Genomic DNA, 22266 nt, shown 5'->3' on the forward strand with positions numbered 1-22266 from the left:
GTTTATCTAGTGTGCGCAGTATGTTTTCTAACACCTCTTCCCCTCACCACAAAGTTGCTCTGAAGCAAACAAACCAGTGAATAATTTACCACCTGGATTTCTGCCTGGCTCCATTGAGCCTGGCAATGACGCTAGCACAGAGGCTATGCTTTTTGGCCTTGGGCCCTTCCCTCCCTACCTGTCATATAATGTGCTAATTGTGGAGACTGACTGACTGGCTAGCTTGGCTGCTCTCTTGGGACTTTGAGGCCCATGACAGGCCAGCCACAGTTGCCTCGTCGATAGATCTAATTGCTCTGAGAAAGGGGCCAGAGTGAAGGCTTTGGAGCATCAGGCGTTAGGTAAAGAGAAACCATGGCGCCATGACTGGGTCAGTAATCAAAGAGAGGCAGAGAAAGGATGGGGTAAGCGTAGCGCTGGCTGAATGAAGGAACTGTCAGTCACATAGGACTTGAATGATATATAATGACTAAGCCATTCCAGTCTGTCAGTATGCCAGCACCTATCTGCCAGAGCACTACTCAAAAGGGGAAAGTGAGAAGAGAGAAAAGTGAGAAGAGAGACAGGTGGAGCAGTTGAGAGGGAGCCTAGCAAGTGAAACTTCTGGCAACCATGTGTGGCAGGTCAAAGTAGAGAGAGGAAAAATAAAAGAAGATGAATCTTTAAAAAACACAATTCAGGAGATAAAGGTGAACAGTCCAGACAAGACAGCTACTCTCTGTCCACTGTGCAGCCTGCTCTCCAGATCTATTAGATTGTTAGCTTCTTATCTATCCCTGGAGATCGGTCTGTCCGGCCCCTGGCCCAAGGCCCTGGGAGGTCGGGCTACATCAATACCTAGGCAGCCTTTGTTCTTGTTCTGACTCCCTGCTTCACTGCTCTGGCTAACAGGCCACTGGCTAGCAGTCTTCAGCACGGCAAAACACCACTCTCTGCACAGTCAATAAAGACTGTGACACAACTCTTTTCCTCTGCTGTTTTAGGGAAGATCATTTTTCTGGTTATGTGGGTGTGTACATAATTGTAAGAGTGATTATTAAAGAAACAGAACAAAAAACTAACCAAACTTCATCATTATGAATGAAGTTTGGTTAGTATGAGTTGTCTGGAAATCATTTTTCATCAGTTGTAATTTATGTTCATCTTTGATGCTAACCAGCATTAGCAAGTAGCTTGTCATAGCCCTTCTGATTGGAATTTTGTTGTTATTTTTTTTACCAGAAGTAGGTCTTATAATTGCACACTGACTGTTTTTTGGTTTGTTTGTTTTTTCGGAATTTTAAAACCCACACAATCAGAAAATTCATTGTCAGTTATATGGAACGAAAATAAGACTATACCATATTTGTAGACTTCATCCAACACGCATCTCTCCATTTAAAAACTACATAAAAATATCACTATATATATATATATATATATATATATATATATATATATCATACTTAAATAAATTTCCTTTCAAATTAGCTGACACACTATTTTGTATTAAAAAACCAACCAAGACACTTTTTGGCAATTTTGGCTAATCTATCAGATTAAATACCTGAGAATTACAGATATTCATACAGGAATTTTACCGTACTGCAAATCTGCTTGATGTATTGTAATACATAGAATTAATTCATAGTAGGCTACTGCCCAAAAGGAGCTAACACACCCAGAGCTATTAGATTTAGAGATTAGGAAAAGCCAGACAAGCATGAATTAGCAATAGCTACATCCATGTATCACACACAACCTCACAAACACTTGACCTCCAATAAAAACTTCAGCCTCATAGATAGAAATTATGTCCCTGTGTGTTATAGGCCCTACCCCCTTTTGCCAGTTATAATAAACAGTTAATTAACTGTTCTTTGGCAAGCTTTCCATAAAATTGTGTGCAAGTCTGCCAGTCCATTTGGCTCTCACCTGGAAGTTGGAAACATTTGAGGAAACATAAATACACAACTCAACAAAATATATAGAGAAAGTCTTGTCATTTTTTATACATGCATTTTAAAGCGGAAATGTTACATATCATATCTTTAACACCAAATAGTTGCAAACAAATTTCCATCCCAAGGCAGTGGTACAGGTCTGCTAGCCATGAAATCAAAACCAGGATCTGAATGGTTTCGCTCTTTAGTGATGGTGTGTGTGGCCTGCACAAGGCTGACAGTCACCATTTTCTTCTGTTCTATGCTTATTTTGTGTTCCTTTGGAAATTGTTCTACTGTACGTGTTAGGAGCCACAGTTGCATTCTGGCAAGTGCTGTAAATATGCATTTTACCTTCACAAGATTATTACTAATGAATTGAGGCACATTCTGTCCCATATGTCTTTGATATTATCTAAGTAATGACACTGTGCAACTCACTTCTTCTCTGATGTTTCAGACACTGTCATTTCTACTCTGCCGATACCCATACATTTAGACTTGTTTCTTGAGTGCGGTGCAATAAGTTTGCTCTTAAAAATTTGCTGTCTTTGAAATTGTATCGACACTCTGTCTCTTAAGGGCCAGTAATGAGTGTTGTAAAAGCAGAAGGCTGAGTGGCTGGCTAGTCTGACACTAAGATGGGCCGATATGACTCTAACTGTCTTGGTCAGTCTGGCTCCTCCTGACATGCCTACTACCACACACACACACACACACACACACACACACACACACACACACACACACACACACACACACACACACACACGTGGGTTATTTCTTTGCTTGATCCATGGGGATGACCACTAGTTCCCCACACCGGAGCCTGGCTGTGACTGTCCATTCAAAACCCTCTCTTGCATTGGAAACTTGATCCAGCTAGTCCACCAACTGCTTCAGTACATCAATAATTAATTAGGGAACAGCTATTGGCCCCAAGGGTCAGAGAACAAGGTGGGGGGAGGGGTGGGGGGGCAGTGGTAGGAAATAGGGGAGTCGTGATTTTGTTTAATAAGTAACACAACACAGGCTTTGTTCTTCTCTCTTCTCTCTCCTAAAACAACATGACAGCCCTTCTCTGCCTTGTTGTTTCTGACTATAGCCCGAGCTCACCTTCCCTCTGCACAGTACACTATAGTGTGTGTGGATCATTTCACCCAAATTATCCCTGATGTTTTTCTAAGACAAAATAAGCTAGATACTTCTAAAAGTAAATTAATGTTTTGTAATTTGGATGAACTGGCCCTCTTAAAGGAGTGTTACAACAAATTCAATACAACAGTTTCTTTGTACGATTTGGTTTGCAATGGCTACATTATTAGAACTGCTCACAGATATATTGACCATTGTACCTTATTTCTATCTAGTAGTAAAACAGTACCAATTCAACAAAAAAACCATCAACCACCAACATCAACAGTCATCGACAGATTTGAAATCAATAAATCAATCATGTAAAAATAAGCATCAACTGGCTGTGAAATACACTGTGTTTTTCACACTTTGTTCAATGCAATTTTTTCTGTATCTCTTGGTTTTCTGTTGATGCAGTTTCAGTAGGTGGCGCTTTTTTTCTCTTCCTCTTCAGCCATGGTGGCTGCTCACTCAAACTACCCAGTCCTTCCAAACATATTCTTTTTTTCAAATCCAACTCTGAGCACTACTTCAGAGACAGGTCTAAGAACTGTGCAAACCTCATACTTCATAAGGTCACTGTGTGTGAAGGGTTGGGGGTGGATGTGACATTAGTAACAGAGGTGTCAAACACCAAACTACCTCCATCAGGCGTGAACACCTGGCACGTGCAAGTGTGCGAGTGTGTGTGGATAAAGACATGAGTGCCTCGTGTGTTCCAGATGTGGACTTGACAAGTTTATTAGCCAGTCCTGTGTTAAACAAAGCCCATCCCTGAGGTGGAAGACAGAGAAAGGCCTGATTCTACACATTAGGCCTCATTCTCCACGCCTGCTTATTCAAGCCTGCAAGAGCCCCATCTGTTTCTGGGTCTCCCTGTCACTCCCTCTCTCTTATAAAACACACACACACACACACACTCCGACAGAGAGAGTGTTTCTCTGAGTCTGACACTTGTTCACGCTTCACGCATGTTGGCACACACCCATATGCCCATATGAGAAAGAAAGAAAAAACTTTTTTTTGCTCTTTTTATCGGTTGCTTTTGAGTTTACAAAATAACACTCTCATATGTGCTGGACATTAAACACTACAATATCAATACTGGTTATCAAAACCCATATCAGTCAGGCCTTAATGACTCTAACACACTTCAGTAAACCATTTGTCACTTATCATTTTCCTTCACAAGCTGATACGTGTAAGCAGTTAATGCCAATATGTGATTCGCTGATCAGCTTTGACTACTCAGTCAGTTTTAACTTGCTGATGTTCCTCTCTGACAGCTGCGTCTGTGCAGTATTTTATGATGTTGAAAGCCTTTTCAGGAATATTATTATGCAGGAAGCATTGCAATACTAGAATTTCAGAGATGGCTTTTTGGCTTGAAATCTATGATGACGTTGGACATTGGCAAAATAAATAAACAAACAAATCAATAAAATGTCAGCTTCAAAAAAAAATCAAATGTCATCATTTGGTATATTTTCATATAATCTTTTGTGTGTACTTGTGTGTGCTCTCAGCAATGCCCCCAGGAAGTCCAGGTCCAATCACTCGTCACGAGTCATCAGACAGCCTGGCGTCGGACCACAGTGGCCAGGAGGACGAGGAGTGGCTCTCTCAGGTCAGACCTCTACCTTATCCAGTACGTCACTGACATTAAGTCTGTGACAAGCATTGAGATCACATACTGTGCTTGTTTGCTGTGGTCTCGGTCACAACTCGCAACAAATATGATTCTTGAAGAAAAGATTCTGCCCATATGTTTGTTTCCTTATGATGCAATAGCCACCTGACTGGTACTTGTTGTCCAGTAAATAATATTTCCATACATTTAATAGCACCATGCAAAACAAATTCAATACAGAAGGGCTTAAAGCGTTACGTCTTTGTACGTGCATGTGCCGATCCTGTGGGTGCGTGAGCACCTGCTGGAAAGGTTAAGCACCCATGAGGAAAGCTGATCAATGAATGAATGAATGAATAAATCTGATGATCTGGCATTTACTTATTGTACGTTAAAGTTTGTGAAATGGTCTATCATTCCAGCACATAGTCAAACAGTGGCGTAACAAGGGCTAAGTGCATGGAAAGATTTTCATGAAGCACAACATAACAATGGTGTGTGTTTGTTTTTTTGACACTGTTATTGTATAATGGCAAGATTTAGAGACAAACAGACACAGATAACATTATCTGATGTTGCCTGAGGTATTGCACTTATAACTACACTATATAGATAAAAGTATTGGGCCACCTGTCCATTACACCAGCAGGGACTTGAGTGGCATTGTACTCTACACAGACAGCTTTGCAGCTAGGACAGCTATGACTCTTCTGGGAAGGCTTTACAAAAAAATTTCTGTGGGGAATTTTGGCCCATTCATGCAGTAGAGCGTTTGGGAGGTCAGACACTGATGTTGGACGAAAAGGTCTGGCTCACAGTCTCCGTTCCATTTCATCCCAAATTTGTTTGATGGGTTTTAAGGTTAAGGTTCTGCGTGGGCCAGTCAAGTTCTCCCACACTGAACCCATCCAGTCATGTCTTCATGGACCTTGCTTTGTGCACTGCAGTCATGCTGGAATAGAAAAGGGCCTTCCCCAAACTGTTGCCACAAAGTTGGAAGCATAGCATTGTCCAAAATGTCTTGGTATGCTGAAGCATGAATAATTCCCTTCACTGGAAGTAAGAGGCCAAGCCCAACCCCTGCCAACCCAATACTTTTGTCTATGTCGTGTATTTTCATATTGCGAATATACATTTTGCTTACAATGGTTCATTTTAAGTATACACACTTAAGAGGATAAGCCACGAGTATGAGCACAACACCTGATATTTGCTTGGACTAACTGTATTCCCAGCAAGAGAGAAGAACAAAATAATTACACCACAGAGCAGTAGCCTAAATGATTTTATTTAATTGTATAATTGTATTTACATTGATAGGTTACTGTGTAGCGGCTGTAGTTCGTAAATGTGTGTCTTCTTAATGAGCAGTGACAAGCTATTCTGCTGATCTGTTTAGAAAAATGTCTTTCCAACTTTGAAATTTTACACACATTAACCAAAAGTCCTAGATGACCCACATTTCCTTTATCACTTAAACGCATCACGCATTTGCTTGCATTGGATCTGTGCGGAGCTGGAGGCTGTGAACAGTGTCTCAAAGCTGCACGTGCAAATGTAAACTACACAAATATTTCTGGACATTCGTACACAGGAAGCTTTTCAAAATTGAAAGTTATCAGATGTGTGACAGTGAAAACCGTAGAACATTTTTACATGCCTTCAAACTGCTTGTTATTTGTGTCTGGATTGGAACACGCATCTGTGAGTCCCCGAAATTACACACAAATTCTCAGACAAATAGTTCATGTGTATATCATGTAGTACACATTTGTGAACATTTTGAGACTGATTTATTCCCATACTTTCAAACCAAATCAGACTGCTGCGCAACAAAGGCGTGGGCAGTTTTTTGCTTTTTTTCTTTTTTTTGGATATGAGGTTGACAGAAACAATGGCAGGCGCAAACAGCCATTTATTTACTCAGTGCTGTGAAAACACCCATGCGTAGTGAACGATGGGGCAGATGGTGAGCAGCCAGTGACCAGAGTGCTTCTCAGATCTTTTTATTAGCTCGTGGCAGCGGTTCATACAGGTGTGTCCATGAGATGGACGCATCTGGAGGGAAATGTTTGCTGTTTATAATTTAAAATAAAAGCCACACTACACCAGTTATGTGTTTTATTGGATCGCACAACTTTGACTCAGGTGGCCACGCTGCGTTGATTATGAGTATCACTGCTTTAACTCATCTGGATTTTGACCCAGATTATGGGCAATTTTAACAGGTGCCCTTTCTACCTTTTTCCAACTGTTTTATAAGGACAAAATTGAACATTGATTTGGACATGGCATCTCACCATTCCAGGTGAAAAGTTTGTTTGTTTGTTTTTTTGATATAAAGTTGAGAATTAGCACTCCAAAATTGTGGATACCTGATATGTGACTGCATGGATTCCGTCTTCAGTTTATTTAATTTTTACAGTCTTGTCAATATATATGCTTGCACATAGAGAAATTGGGTACTCATCTTTGGGTTTCACATAATTTTCTTTCTTACTAAGTCAAATAGTGTCACTGTGTCTTTTTCTTCATCACACTTGCCATCCCAAATTGTGCTCAGATGTTCACAGTATTTGTTCAAAACATGTTAGAAAATCCAGTACACACACCCTAGTTGTTTCAGCTTGGTTAACCCTCAGCGTACTCATCCCTGGTGCCGGCAGGTAACCCACTACATTTTCACCATCAATAATTCCACTGCATGCATAATTGATTAGTTAAAATGCATCCCACTTAGCTTGCAGAGGCCTAGGTTCATATCTGCCATGATAGTTTGCCAGGAGCAAAACTATCCATTGCACTAATCCCGAATTTTGGCGACCTCCTGTTAGAGCAGGGGTTGTGGTGCATTCACCAGTGATTGCAGATGTTATGGTACAACTCTTCATGCCCTAGGATTTATGTAGTAAGATTTGGAAGTAGCTCTTGTGGAACATGTCAGACTATACATGAACTGAAAGGACTCGACTAAAATCACTGTTGATCTGTTCTGTATGGAAATTTGTTTTTACTCCAGTGTCTTTGCAATTTGGGAAAAGAGTAGAACATATAAAGCACAATAGCTTGGTGGATTGAGAAATGCTAAATACATATAGGCTATATTGAAAAGACATGAAGTGTTTCGGGGCACTCCAGCATCACTGGATAACAAAACTTCTGTTCACCTCAGGTTTTGATATTCAGTTTCAATTCAATTCAGTTTATTTATATAGCACCAATTCACAACAAAAGTTATCTCATGACACTTTCCAATTTGAGCAAGTCTAGACCAAACTCTTTAATTAAATTGTAAAATAGAGAAAGCCCAACATTCCCCCTTGAGCAAGCACTTGGCGACAGTGGCGAGGAAAAACTGCCTTTTAGAAGGCAGAAACCTCGGAGCAGACCCCGGCTCAAGATGGGCGGCCATCTGCCTTGACCGGTTGGGTTGAGAGATATGATGGAAGGGGTGTGACATAGACCATAGCAGTTGATGGCTGGTGGAATTTTAGGCCTTCTTTTAGGACAATGGGCATGATTATTTGTCCCCATCTTTGGATTATACGTTATTTATTGTCAATGTATAAAATATTAGATACCAAATACTATTATGAAAATTCAAATGACAAGGACACAGAAAGTGACAAACAGACAAGATGAAACACAAGACTATAAAAACAAATTCATTAAATTAATTAACAAAGCTTAGTGACAATGAAGGAGAACAGACACGAGTCAGTGGAGAACACACACAGGTTCTAAAATTAGCACTTGCCAATCATCAAATGCAAATTAAAATGAATGAGGACTGAAGTCTTTGGACAGTTATTGAAATTGGTCTTCTTCATTACAAACTCTGATCACTACAACAAAGACATTGATTGATCACGTTTTGTTTTGCATCGACTCTGCATACTGTTGGCAGCACGTAATGTATGATTGTGTATGATTGTCGATAGCGGTAAGTGTTTGACTCACCGCTGTCCTCCATTGCTATGACTTATTTCATCTAGCTAACTCTGTATTGGCATCACCGGTACCACAAAGGTGAATTTCATGCTAATTGTAAAGAGAGTCTGCAAGTATGTGAGGGCACATTGCTATAGTAAATCAGCCTAAGATTATTAACTAAGAACAAGAGGGATGGTTAAGTAAGGTAAAAAGAAGTGTTACAGCCCTTTGAAATATATTAAAAATAAATAAATAAATATTTTTGGCAGATGTTCCAAAAGGTTAATTTTGGACCTGGGGCATACAGTGGTATGATCTAACTTGGTCCAGTCTACACAGGGTATAGACTGTAAGGACAAACCTGAGCAACATGTCATCGGCTGTGTCTGCGGGATGGAAAGGGGCGGGGGTTGGGGTTTGACACTGGACTGTAACATCTGGACCTTCCATCTCACTGCAAAGAGAGCACACTGGCAGCTGTTCAGCTCAGCGACTGGGCGTGACATTGATGGTGTTAACTGGCAAAGCACACACACACGCACAAACACTCACACACAAAGTGACAGTCCTCCTTCCTTCTGTGGCCTAATTTTCACAGTCGTGACAGCCCACCTACCATATACTGTATCTGTACTTGCATATACATATGGACAGAGATACACAGAATAATTAAGAGAATGTAAGCTCTCACTGTTGTCTGAGATGTTGGCACCTGACAGCCAGAGAAGAGTGAGACTGTGAGCTAAGAGCTGGGCTTAGGTGAGAGACGAACATACACAAAGTAAAGATGATGCAGTTTGAACAGTGAGATACCGAGAGGCGTGTTAAGTGCTGCAGGGAGTTGAAAAGTCAGTGTTAGTGTGGGAGAGCAGTGAAAAGTGGGGCTCCAAGGCAGGAGATTGGTTAGGCAGTAAATTCAAGGCAAAGAGGAGATGGAGAATGGAGGAGGCAGTAATAGTTTGATGTTTATGAGTCACCCGCTCTGTAGCTCACTGCTATCCCACTTTCAGCCAGCATTAGTGCCACTCTTCTCAGGTGCCCATGGACCACCTGCCATGCCAGCACCATCTCATTCTCCCAGGAGGCTCCACCTCAGCCTCACTGCCATGTCGCTGTCAAACATCTATTAACCCTCAGGGAAGGCTTCCCATCATGCCGCCAGCACTTCCAACACACACAAGACCTTGACAGGTTCTAACATCACCGTCGGACGTTCAGTGTCACAAGAGTACACCCTGCTTTTAGCTGCATGGTCATGGAACTAAGTTCATTTGAGTACTGCATGGGTTTTAGTGCTGGTGCATACACTGACGTTAAACCACCACGTCAAATCCACTGATGATGACTGCTACGAAAGTCTGCCTCTCAACTTTGACTAACTCCTGGCAGATCGGTAGAGGAGTTTAGGAATCTTTAAAGAGTGATGGTGATGTGAACACTATGGCATACAGACATTAGCATTTAGCTTAACAAACTCAAAGCACAGTGACACCTGAGAGGTGCTCAAACATCCTGGCCTTGTCAGGGAGACTATAAATAGTTCTCTCTCCTTTTACCCTCATATTCTCAGGTGGAGATTGTGACCCATACGGGTCCTCACCGGCGCCTGTGGATGGGCCCCCAGTTTCAGTTTAAGACCATTCATCCTTCAGGCCAGACCACAGTCATCTCCTCCTCATCATCAGTCCTTCAGTCCCAGGGCCCCACTGATGTCCAACAGCCTCTTCTGGACTTTGACACAGATGACCTGGACCTGCACAGCCTGAGGTACTTTGAGACTATCAAAAATAATGCTCCCAGTTATAAAAACTGCTTAGAATTGCATTCAGCTAGATGTTGATGTTGAAATACAGGCTATGTTGTCAGTCTGAATCACAAATACAGTTTGCAAAAGATACATACACATTTGTATTAAGTAATTAGAAGGTAGTAACTCTTATTTAGCAGAACTTATCCTGACAAGCATATGTTAAGAACAGTTTTCATATAATCACTAAATCAACAAGCTAAACACCCTCTCAATGGGCCCCTGGTACCAGATCCTTTCATATGGGCATCAGAGGCCCTTAAGTGTCCCTGTAAGTGTGTTCTCTATGTGAGTATAATAATGTGTGCATACTGTACGTGTGCAGGATCCAGCCGGTACGCTCAGAGCCTGTCAGCATGCCCGGCTCGTCGCGGCTGGTGCCAGATCGTAGAGGACAGCCCAACATCATGGATGCTGGATCAGGTAGGAAACACCACTGGTTTACTCTTGATGTACATGAATACCTCCTCTTCTGCTCCGTGATGCAACTTTGGTTCTTCTATTTCATCATTCTACTGCCCGGATCATTTAGTTGTAGCTCATTCCACTCCATTTGCTTTTCTGAAGTCTCTCATTGTCTGAAGCTGTCAGTTAAATTTTGGTGTATTTTATTCCGTTGTTTCCCCTTTTGAATAATGTTGACAGCCTTGCGATTGTTAATGAGTGTGACATCTACTGAGGGCTTAGTATGGGGACTTTTTTCCTAGCACATAATCCACTGTCATTTTACTCTTGCTAAGGTGTTAGCTCATAGTAGTTCATAAACATGCCTGGTAATACATTTAGTGACCATCCATGGAGAAAAAAACAGCATTCATGTAAGAAAACAAAAATATTTAACTATAATGTAGATATTCATTTACTTTTCATATTCCTGCCTACTCTAACTGCTGTTACTAGAAGTATTCTGGTGACGGCATGCTTTAGTGAAATGAAAATGGTAAAGAGATTTTGTTGTTGTCTAACACCAACACAATCCCATCCCAGTGGATTAGAAGTAGTCAGTCATTTACACTAGCTATTCAGCAGTGTTACTACCGTGCAGAGTTGTGAATGTTGAGCTGCTTCCCTGTTGTTTTCCTTTACTCTAATTCTGTATTAAAAACCACAGACACTGTTGGAATAGGCCTCCATAGTCAGCCACCGGACAGGATTGATTTGGTTTCAAGTGATTCTGATGTCCCTCTACATGTCTCCTTTAATCTGGTTACAATGTTAGACTAATCCAATCACGCGCAGATGAGAGGATTTCCCCTTTAAAATATGTCTTTTACTCTCAATGTATAATACTGTTACATGGGTCTTGTGAATGAGTGTGTGTGTGTGGATTATGCCTGGTATTTACTGCCAGTGCGGGCAAGGGAATCATCACTTATTGCGTGACATTATATCCTGTTGCCTTTTGTTTGACAAAAGAGATAGTGGAGCAACTGTGGCGTCTACAGAATTATCTACTGTGCCTTGTGACGGAAACTTCACTCATCTGATCTGCCCTCACACACAAAGCCACCTGAGTTTCTGAGTCAGGTGTCAAGAAATATTTACAGCTCGTGTCACAAAAAGGTGTGTCGCAAATAGTTTTACGTATCTGATTGTGCCTGTTTCTTTATCACCTTTCTTAGCTTTTCGACACACACCAACATGCAGCTGTGAACAGATAAGATGAATATTTGCTAGACCATTAGTTGTTTGGTTGTTTGCCTTTTCATGTTGTTTTCAAATTAAACTCCAGAATTAATTTCAAAATGTAAATTCGAACTGAAAACCATGAAGGACCTTTTAAAATCCTGCAGGGTTTCTGTGGTTCAGTAGATATGTCCATGTACCCATGCTGTTTATTTGGATTTTAGGGAGAAAAAAACAACTTGAGAACACCTTGAGTTTGTTTATTTATTCATGTATCTTTTTTTTTTTTTTTAGCAAATCTGGTACATTTTGAAATTTTCACATTTTGCCAGCTTCATTTGAAAACATATTAGCAGCCTTTGTACATGGTCTAAAGGTTTTCTACTTTTATATGGATGTAGAACAGTCTGAGTGTCGACCAGTGAGATGAAGCTTTTACCTGTCTGCTTACACGTTCACTGGTTTAACTGCAGCACCCTCTGTCTAATCTTCTTTCCTCTGCCTTCTTTCTCCTCTAACTCTATCTGTATCCTTCTGTTCCCCCCCCCACAAGTGTCCTCTGTGTTTTCTACTTTCCTCACCAACTGCTTCAGAGCTTAGAGAAAGACAGAGCCAGGCCGATGGATGGTGGTGATGCTTATCAGTGTGTGTGTCTGTGTGTGTCCGTGTGTGTGTAGGAAGGGTTCACTGTTGTGTCCTGCCGCTGCTGTGGCGCCGCCTCTTATCACACACACATCATTTTTGTCTCACCCTGTGCAGAACACGCTTGTGTGAGGCAGAACTTAGCAATATGAGTTTGAAGGCTCATAGCAAAATGTTTTGAAGTGGAGGCTCAGGCATTTAAGAGTTTTCATGCAGTTCCAGTGGTGCTAATAAGAGTATGAGGAAAGCTGATAACTAACACAAAGCTGTTGGACTGAGGATGGTACATTTTTGAGCACGTTGTAGCCCTTCAGATTTCACTGATACTAGATTTTGAAGGCTGATAGCAACAACATTTGTGGGCTTGAAGCTAACAGAGCGACTGATTTTGTGCCAGTGTTTAGCACCTTCGAATGAGGTCCGTGGTTAATGTATCACATGCAGATGTTTCACATCTGGCTGGGTGAGTAGTCAACATCATGATGTTTCAACTTGAAGTTGAATCATGTCAATATGTGAATATGTCATCAGAAGTTAGTCTGATTTAATGGAATAACAGTTGAAATATTTTCATTCACATATTTACATTTCATATTTAATGCCTTACAGACATAGTACACACAGTATATCTATATTAGTATATAATAATAATAATTATAAAATAGCATAGATTCTTTTAAATGCATGAAAATGCATTGCACTTTACTTACCACTAACAATGAAACATTACAATGAAACCTGCATTATTTTAAATATATAATTTACTTATTGCATACAATGATAATTTGTGATAATGCATGGACTGTTATAGCATACTATGAGTCCTTACTACAGCTGTTTGTTTGTAATTTTGTGGAGATGAGTATAAGTAGTAATAATGTCTTACGACTGTTGACATACTGCATCAGAAAGAGTTAGGTGTTTATGAATGTAGCCATAAAGAATTATGAATGTATTACAGTACATTATTAATGACCCTGTATGGCACTAAGAATGTGTTTTTTTGCAGAAAATATTGCCAAAATTATTTTAATATAATCATTTTTGCCATAGTGCCCACCCCTACTATGACTCTTAAAATGGTGGAACTCACTAATTTTACAATATTGCGTCATACTGAACATGAACAATATCTGCTATATTAAAAGTGAAATTCAAATCTGGCTTCTGCTAATTAGCACAGTTTTTGGTGTCAGTTTTGTTGTACATACAAAAACAGCGCACACAAAACATTATAGTCCAAAGTGAAATGTTTAAATGTCTGAAAGCCATGAATGCTGTACCTGTGTAGAATGCTGTATGCACATTTTGTGACATGAAAGCCTGTGTTTCCTTCACAGTCCTCAGGCCCAGTGAGGCCATAAAGCTGCAGTTTTCCCCACAGTGACTCACTTATAGTCAGTCAGTCTCCCCAGTGTCTGCTCCCATCTTATCTCTGCCCATACACTCTCCTTATCTCTGCCTTCCCCGAGGTGATGGGACGCCATCTGCATGGGACACGCATACACACTCACTCACACACATGCAGCACTGTACAACATACACTGTGTATGTTGTACAGTGCTTCCAGTCATGGCCTCTTGACTCAGCATATCTGTCTGCATGGAGGGGACGGAGGGGCCCGACACCAACGCTACTGTCTCACTTTCCACCAGCTGCAGTATACAGGATCAATGTGTGACCGTTATCAATACCTCCAATCTGCATCCAAGCCTTGCTGAAGGGGTGTGTGTATCTGTCTGTGTGTGTGTATCTGTGTGCATAGAGGCAGCTTCATCCCAGCTAGACTACACAGGGGCATTTTGTGGCCCAGGAGGTCATATCAAGAAAGAAAGAAAAGGAGCCAGACCTGAAGAAGAGATAACACCGCGACCAAGACTGAAAGAAAGAGTATTTAATCTTGACTGTGTGTGTGTGTGTGTGTTTGGGGGCGGTGTTTGTGTGTTTGTGTGTATGTACTGATAAATCTCCCACTCCTTCTCCACACTACTGTAGTTGTGTTTTGACTCAGAGAAAGCCACCGGGACAACAACAGGAAATAACAATAACCCCTCCGTCTGTAGCGTCAGCCATTTTGTTGTTTTTGTTGTTGTCATCATCAGTGTGTGTGTGTACATACGTCCCTCTCTTTGTCGCCACTTCTCCGTCACACTGTTTGTCTCCATCTGTGTGTGTGTGTGTGTGTGTGTGTGTGTGTGATTTATCTGTGGCAGTGAATCAGTGATAGTGTGTTAGCTGGCGGCAGAGCAGAGCAAGCGGGACGAGATGGAGCTGGCTTATCACAACATGCCGAGGACACTTCAGAGAGCTACTGGACTTTGGCACTGATCTGTGTGTGTGTGTGTGTGTTTGTATTGGAGATTGACCAACAGAGGTTGACATGTAAGACTAGGATTGTATATAGGATTTTAAATCCTTGTCACAAAAAACAATAAATGACCGGTTTAGAGACCTTTTTTTATTCACATTTAAATCCAAAACTCATTGGTCTCTTGTCGGTCTACAAGTGTACAGTCATGTAAGTGTGCATACTGTATGTCTGCCCTTACAACTTCAGTGTATTGTGTATCAGTCCATTAGCAGCATCCTGTAAAACACTGAGTTAATCAGTGTGGGATCAGCAGATATCAGCCATTAGCCTCATCCACCCCACATTATCACAGCTCAGTCACTTCACTGTGTGTGTGTGTGTGTGTCGTTTCACATAAAACTCAAATGTCATAAGGTATTGTTCCACTCCCAGAACAGTTTCAGTGCACCTTGTAATAGATTCACTGAGTGTGTAGAACTCGGCTGGAAGGATGAACAGCATTCTTTCAGCATGAATTGCTTTATCTGATGATGACTGGGGAGATCTGATGGTGCTTAACATGTTGCTCCAAAAACTGATGTCAGCTGGGTTGACGTCTGTTGACTGATAAGTCCACACATTTACATCATTTTCAGATTTGCATCTGTGTGAAGATATACAGCCTTGTCTTCTAGAAATTACTTTTATAGTCTTCTAAGTTGCAACAGCAAACACATTCATAAGGGAAAAATAATGCCAACTGATTATGTTTTATATTATCATAATGAGAAAGTTTTGTTAATTAACATATGTGGCAGGTCACAAAAATGTTCATACAGAACCTATCGGTAAAATTTTCACTGGTGACATATTTCTTAAGTGTTGCAAAGTGGCAAATACATTTCTATTATAAATATATTTGCTGTTGCAAATTAAACATATTCTCTTTGTTGAGATGGGTGTTTTAGGTGTCTGGTAGGAAAGAAATGTCATCTGTCCTTTAATTCATTTGATTTTATCAACATTCATCTCACATTTCAACATCCTCTCTGGCTTTGCGTTCTGTGTTTGACTGAACACTACATTTATGTAGCACACTGCTGTCCCAGGGAGGTGGTGTGGGTGAACAGGGTTTGCATGAACGACTATGACAAGTCTGCCAATATTTATAACCTCTGGGTTATACCTTGAGGTTAGAATAAAGACTGGAATAAAGAGTGGGCAGCCGAAGCTTCAAATATGTTTTTTTGCCACGTTTTCACATATTTTAGGCTATTTTGCTACATATCATATTTACTTGATTCCAGACAGCCATTTCCACACATTTTCACTGTACTGCGCTATCATTTGGGATGTGGGCAAAGTTATCCCCTTGACATAAGTAGTAGTTCTCAACCATCATTAAATGAATTTTGAGAAAAAATTTTAGGAGATATTTTCACAAATCTAAAACTCTACTACAAGTTGCTAATCTTAGACTATGCTGTACACGATTGTTAGCCAGTGAACCAAAGCATGCACAAACACAAGTGTCATATCTGTATGCGTGCATGCACCTGCTATCGCCACCAACACAGTGCCCCCCTTGTCCCATTGAACAAGCACATCTTTACCACCATTAGCACCACCCTGAGGCGAGAAGGGGCTTTCCCCTGAACTTTTGTTCTCACAGAAGCTGGAGGAGAATGAAAGAGAGGCCTAAGAATTACTGAATAATAAGACGAGGATAGCTCTTCCCCCCCCCCCCCCCCCCCCCCCCCACACACACACACACACACACACTTAGACACTTACTTTGCTTGCCATCTTTCCCTCCCTCTTCTCTCCTCCCCTTCATACTTGAGCAGCCATTTAAAAGACTAGGCACCTGTGCTGAGGTATTCTGTCTCTCTTTCTTTTTCTAATACACACATACCCCAGTAACCTATACCCCACAATTACCTCCCAGCCTCATAAAGGGCCCTTGTATTTTTGTGCTATAGTGGCCACACTGACAACAGTGATCGCGCAGGCCAGAAAGATGCCTGGCCATCCGATCTCTTCCTTAAAGACAAATACCCTCATTTCCCGTGACCCCCCCCCTCCATTCCTCTTCTCCTGATTTTATTTTCATCAATAGGTACCTTTGTCACCTTGCTGCCTCTCTGCCCCTCCACCCATCCTGTCCATCGCCTCAGGGTGTGTTTGGTGACCCATTGGTTGGTGACAGGACATAACAGCAGATCTCCACAGTCATCGCCGCTCCTTTTTGTTTTTCTCATCGCCAGGAGTCAGACAAAGGGAACCACTGAGCTGATATCAGGAACAGAAGGGGGAAGGATGAAAAAAATCTGAAACAGGACCAAAGTTAGGACGAGTGACACATATTAAAAAATATGGTTTACCTGCTGGTCCTGGAATTCCTGGAATATCTCCTGGTGGTTTGAGATGTGGATTCCAGACAGAGATCATTTTATTTATTGAAGCCAGAGAAGACCAAGGACTCGGTGTCAGGAGTGTCTTTTGTAGCTCCAAGAACTTGGATTCCTCTGGAATATCAGGGAATCAGTTGAATTCTGCGGGGAGGTCATGGAATTTATTTTGTTACTCCCAAAGTGAAATTTGTTGTAAAAGTAAAGGCACGGCTGCTTTAACACTATGCAGCCCATACTGAGAGTCCCCAATACATACACTACAAGACACACACATAAAAGCAGGTTTATTATTAACTGTTGAGAAGCTTTTTGGAAAATGAATGAATGACCTGGAGTCACAGTGCCTTTCACCTGAGGTTTGGCACACTAAAGTTGATCATGGAAGTTTGCTCTGACAGGGCGAAGGGAGGTGTGTTTCAATCCACCTATCATCTTACAAACCTTTGAATCAAATGATCAATATGGAATCTCATGGAACTCTTAGACTGCTAAATCATTAAGTATTTTGTCTGTCCCACAACTGGAGCACACCGAGTCCTTCCAACACTGTCAGTGTACCACAAGTCAAAATAAACATGTATACATGTGGAGCCAAAGAATGTGACATTAGAAAGTTTCACAGTAATATAAATGAGATCTGAATTGAAGGAAAGGGGCTAAAACATCCAAAGACACCTAAGTTTCCATGTGACTTAAAAGTCCAGAAGCCCTCTGTTTTGCATAAAAACACTAAGGAATAATGAAATTTTATATCAACCATTTGTGGGGCAGCAGGTTTAAGGGTTTGTTTTGTTGCGGAAAAATAAATTTACACCGGTGTAATCACTTGAACCAGACAGTTTGGCATCTTAGCTTAATAAACGATTGATTGATTGATTAACTGTACAGTCAGTGATAACCAGGTCAAAAATAAGACACTGGCTCTTTTGTCTGTTTTGTACTGCTTTTCCTTCCCACTTCTTTTTTCCATTTTCTGTCTACACTCCTTGTATCTCCTCTCTAACATCTACAAGATTTATTGTTCACTCACTTTTAAGGTTTCAGGAAGTATGCTAGCTTGCTTGTGTGTGTGAGTGCGAGGCTTTGGGGACTACAGGGCGGGAATGGTTTAGCCACATGTAGGGATTTATGGCAAGTGTATGCGTGACTGAGAGAGATCAGGGAGTGACATGGATTGATATGGGTGAGGGCTGATCAGGTTTTTCGTGCTGCTGTTATCACTCTCTGTCTCTCTTTCACTTTGTCTGTGTGTGTACGTTTTTGTGTTAGCACACTTATAAATCTGTGAGGGATGGAATGGCCTCCAGCATTAGTGTTACATAGCAAGTGCATGTGCATCTGTGCGTGTGTGTGTGTGCGCAGAGCAGTGCCAGAGGGCAGTGAAGACTGAGCAGCTGCTCTTTATAGTGACTGAACGGACACCAATGTGTCAGGCATCTGCCACGCGTTCACCCTACTGCTTACCCACTGGAGTGTGTGTGTGTGTGTGTGTGTGAGCGTGTGAGAAAATGAGAGAATCTGTCTTGGTGGTTGTAATCTTGACATTGTGCTTTACAAACAATTCTAATGTTCTAGAGGAATATAGATTTATGTATTTTTGTTCATGACCGTGCAGAAAACATGATGGTTGTGAGTGTTTGTGTGTGTTAAGTCTACCAGCTGCTGAGACAGAGGATCATGCTGATGTTTCATGTTCATCTCCAGTGTGAACAAACCCACATATCCACACGCTTGCATATTACAGAGCAGCGGTGTGTGTTGGGTGTGGGTGTAGGTGTGTGTGTGTGTGTGTGTGTGTGTGTGTGTGTGTGTGTGTGTTTGGGAGGGGGGGGGGCTGTTGATGCCACCCTGTCATTCCCATGACCTCAATCTGCGGCGGGCGCCCTGCCAGGCCGGCCGTCTCTCCGTCTGCCAGGCCTGCCATGACTTCCAAGACGCGAAGGGGAAGTAGTGGAATGGCCGTACACTGACCTCAGACACTCTGGTACAGTCCGGTCTGGTAACCGGTCTGATTTTTATCATCACAGTTTGAACATACGTAGGCAGCTCAAGGAGGTCAAAACAGACACCTACAACAGATATAATTGCCCCACTGTTTTTGCTTCTGATGATTTACCTTTTCTTTTAGTATTCTGTAACTTCTTTAGTGATGGGTCAAATAGTTGTTTGAATGCAGCTGGTATATAAACTGTAACTTCTTGTTGCTTGTCACTGATTATGGATTTCCAACAGTACACTTCATGCATGTGTTTGTGTGCAGCTGCTCTCAACAGCAAGCATACAGTTCACCAATTTTGGAGAATAAACTTTCCTGTAATAAATAAATATTAACTTTGGTTTAAATAGATCTCTGGATTTAACACTCTGGAAATCAACAACCGTATATAAATTTGTAACTAATATATGTTATCCTGGTTGTTGATTAACTGATTTGGTGTTGTTACTAATTATTAAAAGCATAAAATATCATTTAGTTTAATGCATAAAAATTAACTGAGAACATTTCTGATAATCTGTTCGGTTAAATCATTTAGCAACAATGCAAAACATTCCCTGTCCTCGTCTTCTCCAATGCATTGCTTCCTTTTGTTTTAAATTGCAGCGAACTGAACACGATTGCTCTGACAAAACATCTGATGATGTGATCTGCAGAAAAACAAAGATGTTGATTGCAGCTCTGTTGGGCTAAAAAACAATATGAGACTGTTTTGTTGCGTTACTGTTGTGTCACTGTTATGGGGCACTACCATCATGCTTCAGGGTTTTATGTTTTCAATGTTTTTTCTGACCTTTTCACACTGTCAGAGCTAAAATAAGACATAAGACATAAAATAAGAGGGCATCTGAATCATGCTTTGTCTTCCTTTGTCTCCACAATATTATATTCTTATCCAACCACTAACTTTCTGCCCTCTGCAGCTACATTAGCACCTTCAACTTCTAAAATGATTTCTGAATCTGATACTAAAGCAGTTATTTAAAAGCACCATGACACTATAAAGACACTCTCTTACAGTGTAGATGTTTTTAAAACCCTTCACATCCTTTGTCCATGCCAAGTGTTTTCAGATATTTCATATGTTTACAGCACTTCTCAGGACTGCTTGGGCGTGTACCCTCTCACTTTTTTTTTTTTTTTTTTGGGAAATGGGAAATGGGGTTTGGTGACCTTGTGTGATTCCCAGCACAGTTCTGCCCACCATCAACTCTAATCAGCCTTAACTGAAAGCACCTGTGTGGTTGTATGTGACCTTTAGGTTAGTGAGGCAATGTGGTACATTAGGGGAAACTTCAACCAGAACTTTCATGGGCGTTCCTATAGTGTTTTAACGTCGAACCTGTCCAAATCACCCAGGTTTTTTTTTTCTCTCTCTCCACTCAAACTCACCAAAGACAAAAAAAAAACCACCATATCGTCATCAGGAGTGACACATCTTTCTCTTTTCGTTCTCTCTGCTCTCCTTTCCATCTGTTCCTCTTTTTCCCTCCAACTCTGTCCCTCTACACTTTGCTCCAGCTCTCCCTCTCTGTCTCTGACACTAACCCTCTCTGACAGTGTCTCCATGCTGTCGCGTACTAATCCACCTCTGAGAGGTGTTAAAGCACTTCCATACTCACACACACAAACCCACACACACGCACGCACACACAGCGTCACTTCAGATCCCGTAAGGTATCGATCTACCGTCCCGCTCACTCTAATGGGATTTTTTACACCTAAGCATCAGAATCGCCTAATGCATCGCATCACATCTGATGGAGTCACACGCACACACACACTTTCATACACAGAGATAATTATGGCAAGCGGCTGAGCCTTGCTGGCAAGTGTGGTAAAAAATGAATAGAGGATGGAACAGGGGGATGCACTTAGCAGCATATGCATCTGACTCCCTCAGCATCTGACTCATGTCACAGATGTTCAGACTTTCCCTACATCTCTCTCTCTCTCTCTCTCTCTCTCTCTCTCACACACACACACACACACACACGCACACACACACACAGTTTTCAGAGTGTGCCTGTGAAATAACGAATCCCTTCATAGAGTGTTTTAAAGTAAGACAAGTTGTAAGCTGTGTGTTGGGGGAAAAATAATGCTGCTGTGTGTATATTCTGTGGGACCCAAAAATAATCGTTTAGATAAGCACCATGAAGATGAGCTTTAGTGGTAGCCGTGTAACAGAGTTTCAATTTTACAGTGTTATCATTGTTGTCTGGTGGTTTCAAACAAAGAATATGCGCTTATATTAGACTTCTCCAGTATCCATATTGTTGTACACAAATACAAATAACTTACCTGTTCAAAACTGCATAAACACCTTTACTACACTAGCCGCAGCTAATCCTAGCTTATGGCACATATCTTAGCTGATGCACTAATCAAACCACCGGTTGTATGCCAACTAGCTAACAGAACTTAAATGAAAAACATTACAGACACAACTGTGACTGCCTGGCTGGTTAATGAAATATCCTTGCTCATCAAAACCCGTAACCATCCAAATCCAAAGTTACCAGCCCTTGTTATCTGGATCGTTATCCAGATAAGTTGTACAGTTAGCTAAATAGTTATGCACCCAAATGCCTACTGTGTGTACATTTTAGTAATCACAGACTTTAATGTTAGAACTAGACCGGTACATTGATATTGGCAACCCTAGCTCACTGGCTAAAATCAGCTAATAATAATAGTTTTTTCACCAGAGACAACAAGTTGACCATTAGCTGGTAACCAAATAACCGAATATTTCTTTGTTCCATTTTATTTATTTATTTATTTGTTTGTTCTAATTCTTAAAGTCTTAAATTGTGATTCTTGTGGCTTTTCTGCTATGTTTGAGCCTCACCCTGGAACATCAAAT

The 22266-nt window shown here is 41.1% G+C and overlaps 1 protein-coding gene across 3 annotated transcripts in view; it reads left to right on the forward strand.

The window, feature by feature from the left end:
• The window catches only part of bcas3 (BCAS3 microtubule associated cell migration factor), a 304969-nt gene that overhangs the window by 104800 nt on the left and 177903 nt on the right, over nucleotides 1–22266 (forward strand). For all 3 annotated transcript variants that reach the window (XM_046388328.1, XM_046388329.1, XM_046388330.1), the window contains exons 20-22: nucleotides 4586–4686; nucleotides 10193–10389; nucleotides 10755–10852. In XM_046388328.1, the coding sequence (XP_046244284.1) occupies nucleotides 4586–4686; nucleotides 10193–10389; nucleotides 10755–10852 (396 nt within the window). The remainder of the gene's footprint in view (nucleotides 1–4585; nucleotides 4687–10192; nucleotides 10390–10754; nucleotides 10853–22266) is intronic.

This window comes from Scatophagus argus, chromosome 5, assembly GCF_020382885.2.
Source record: "Scatophagus argus isolate fScaArg1 chromosome 5, fScaArg1.pri, whole genome shotgun sequence".
Classification (NCBI taxonomy): Eukaryota; Metazoa; Chordata; class Actinopteri; family Scatophagidae; genus Scatophagus; species Scatophagus argus.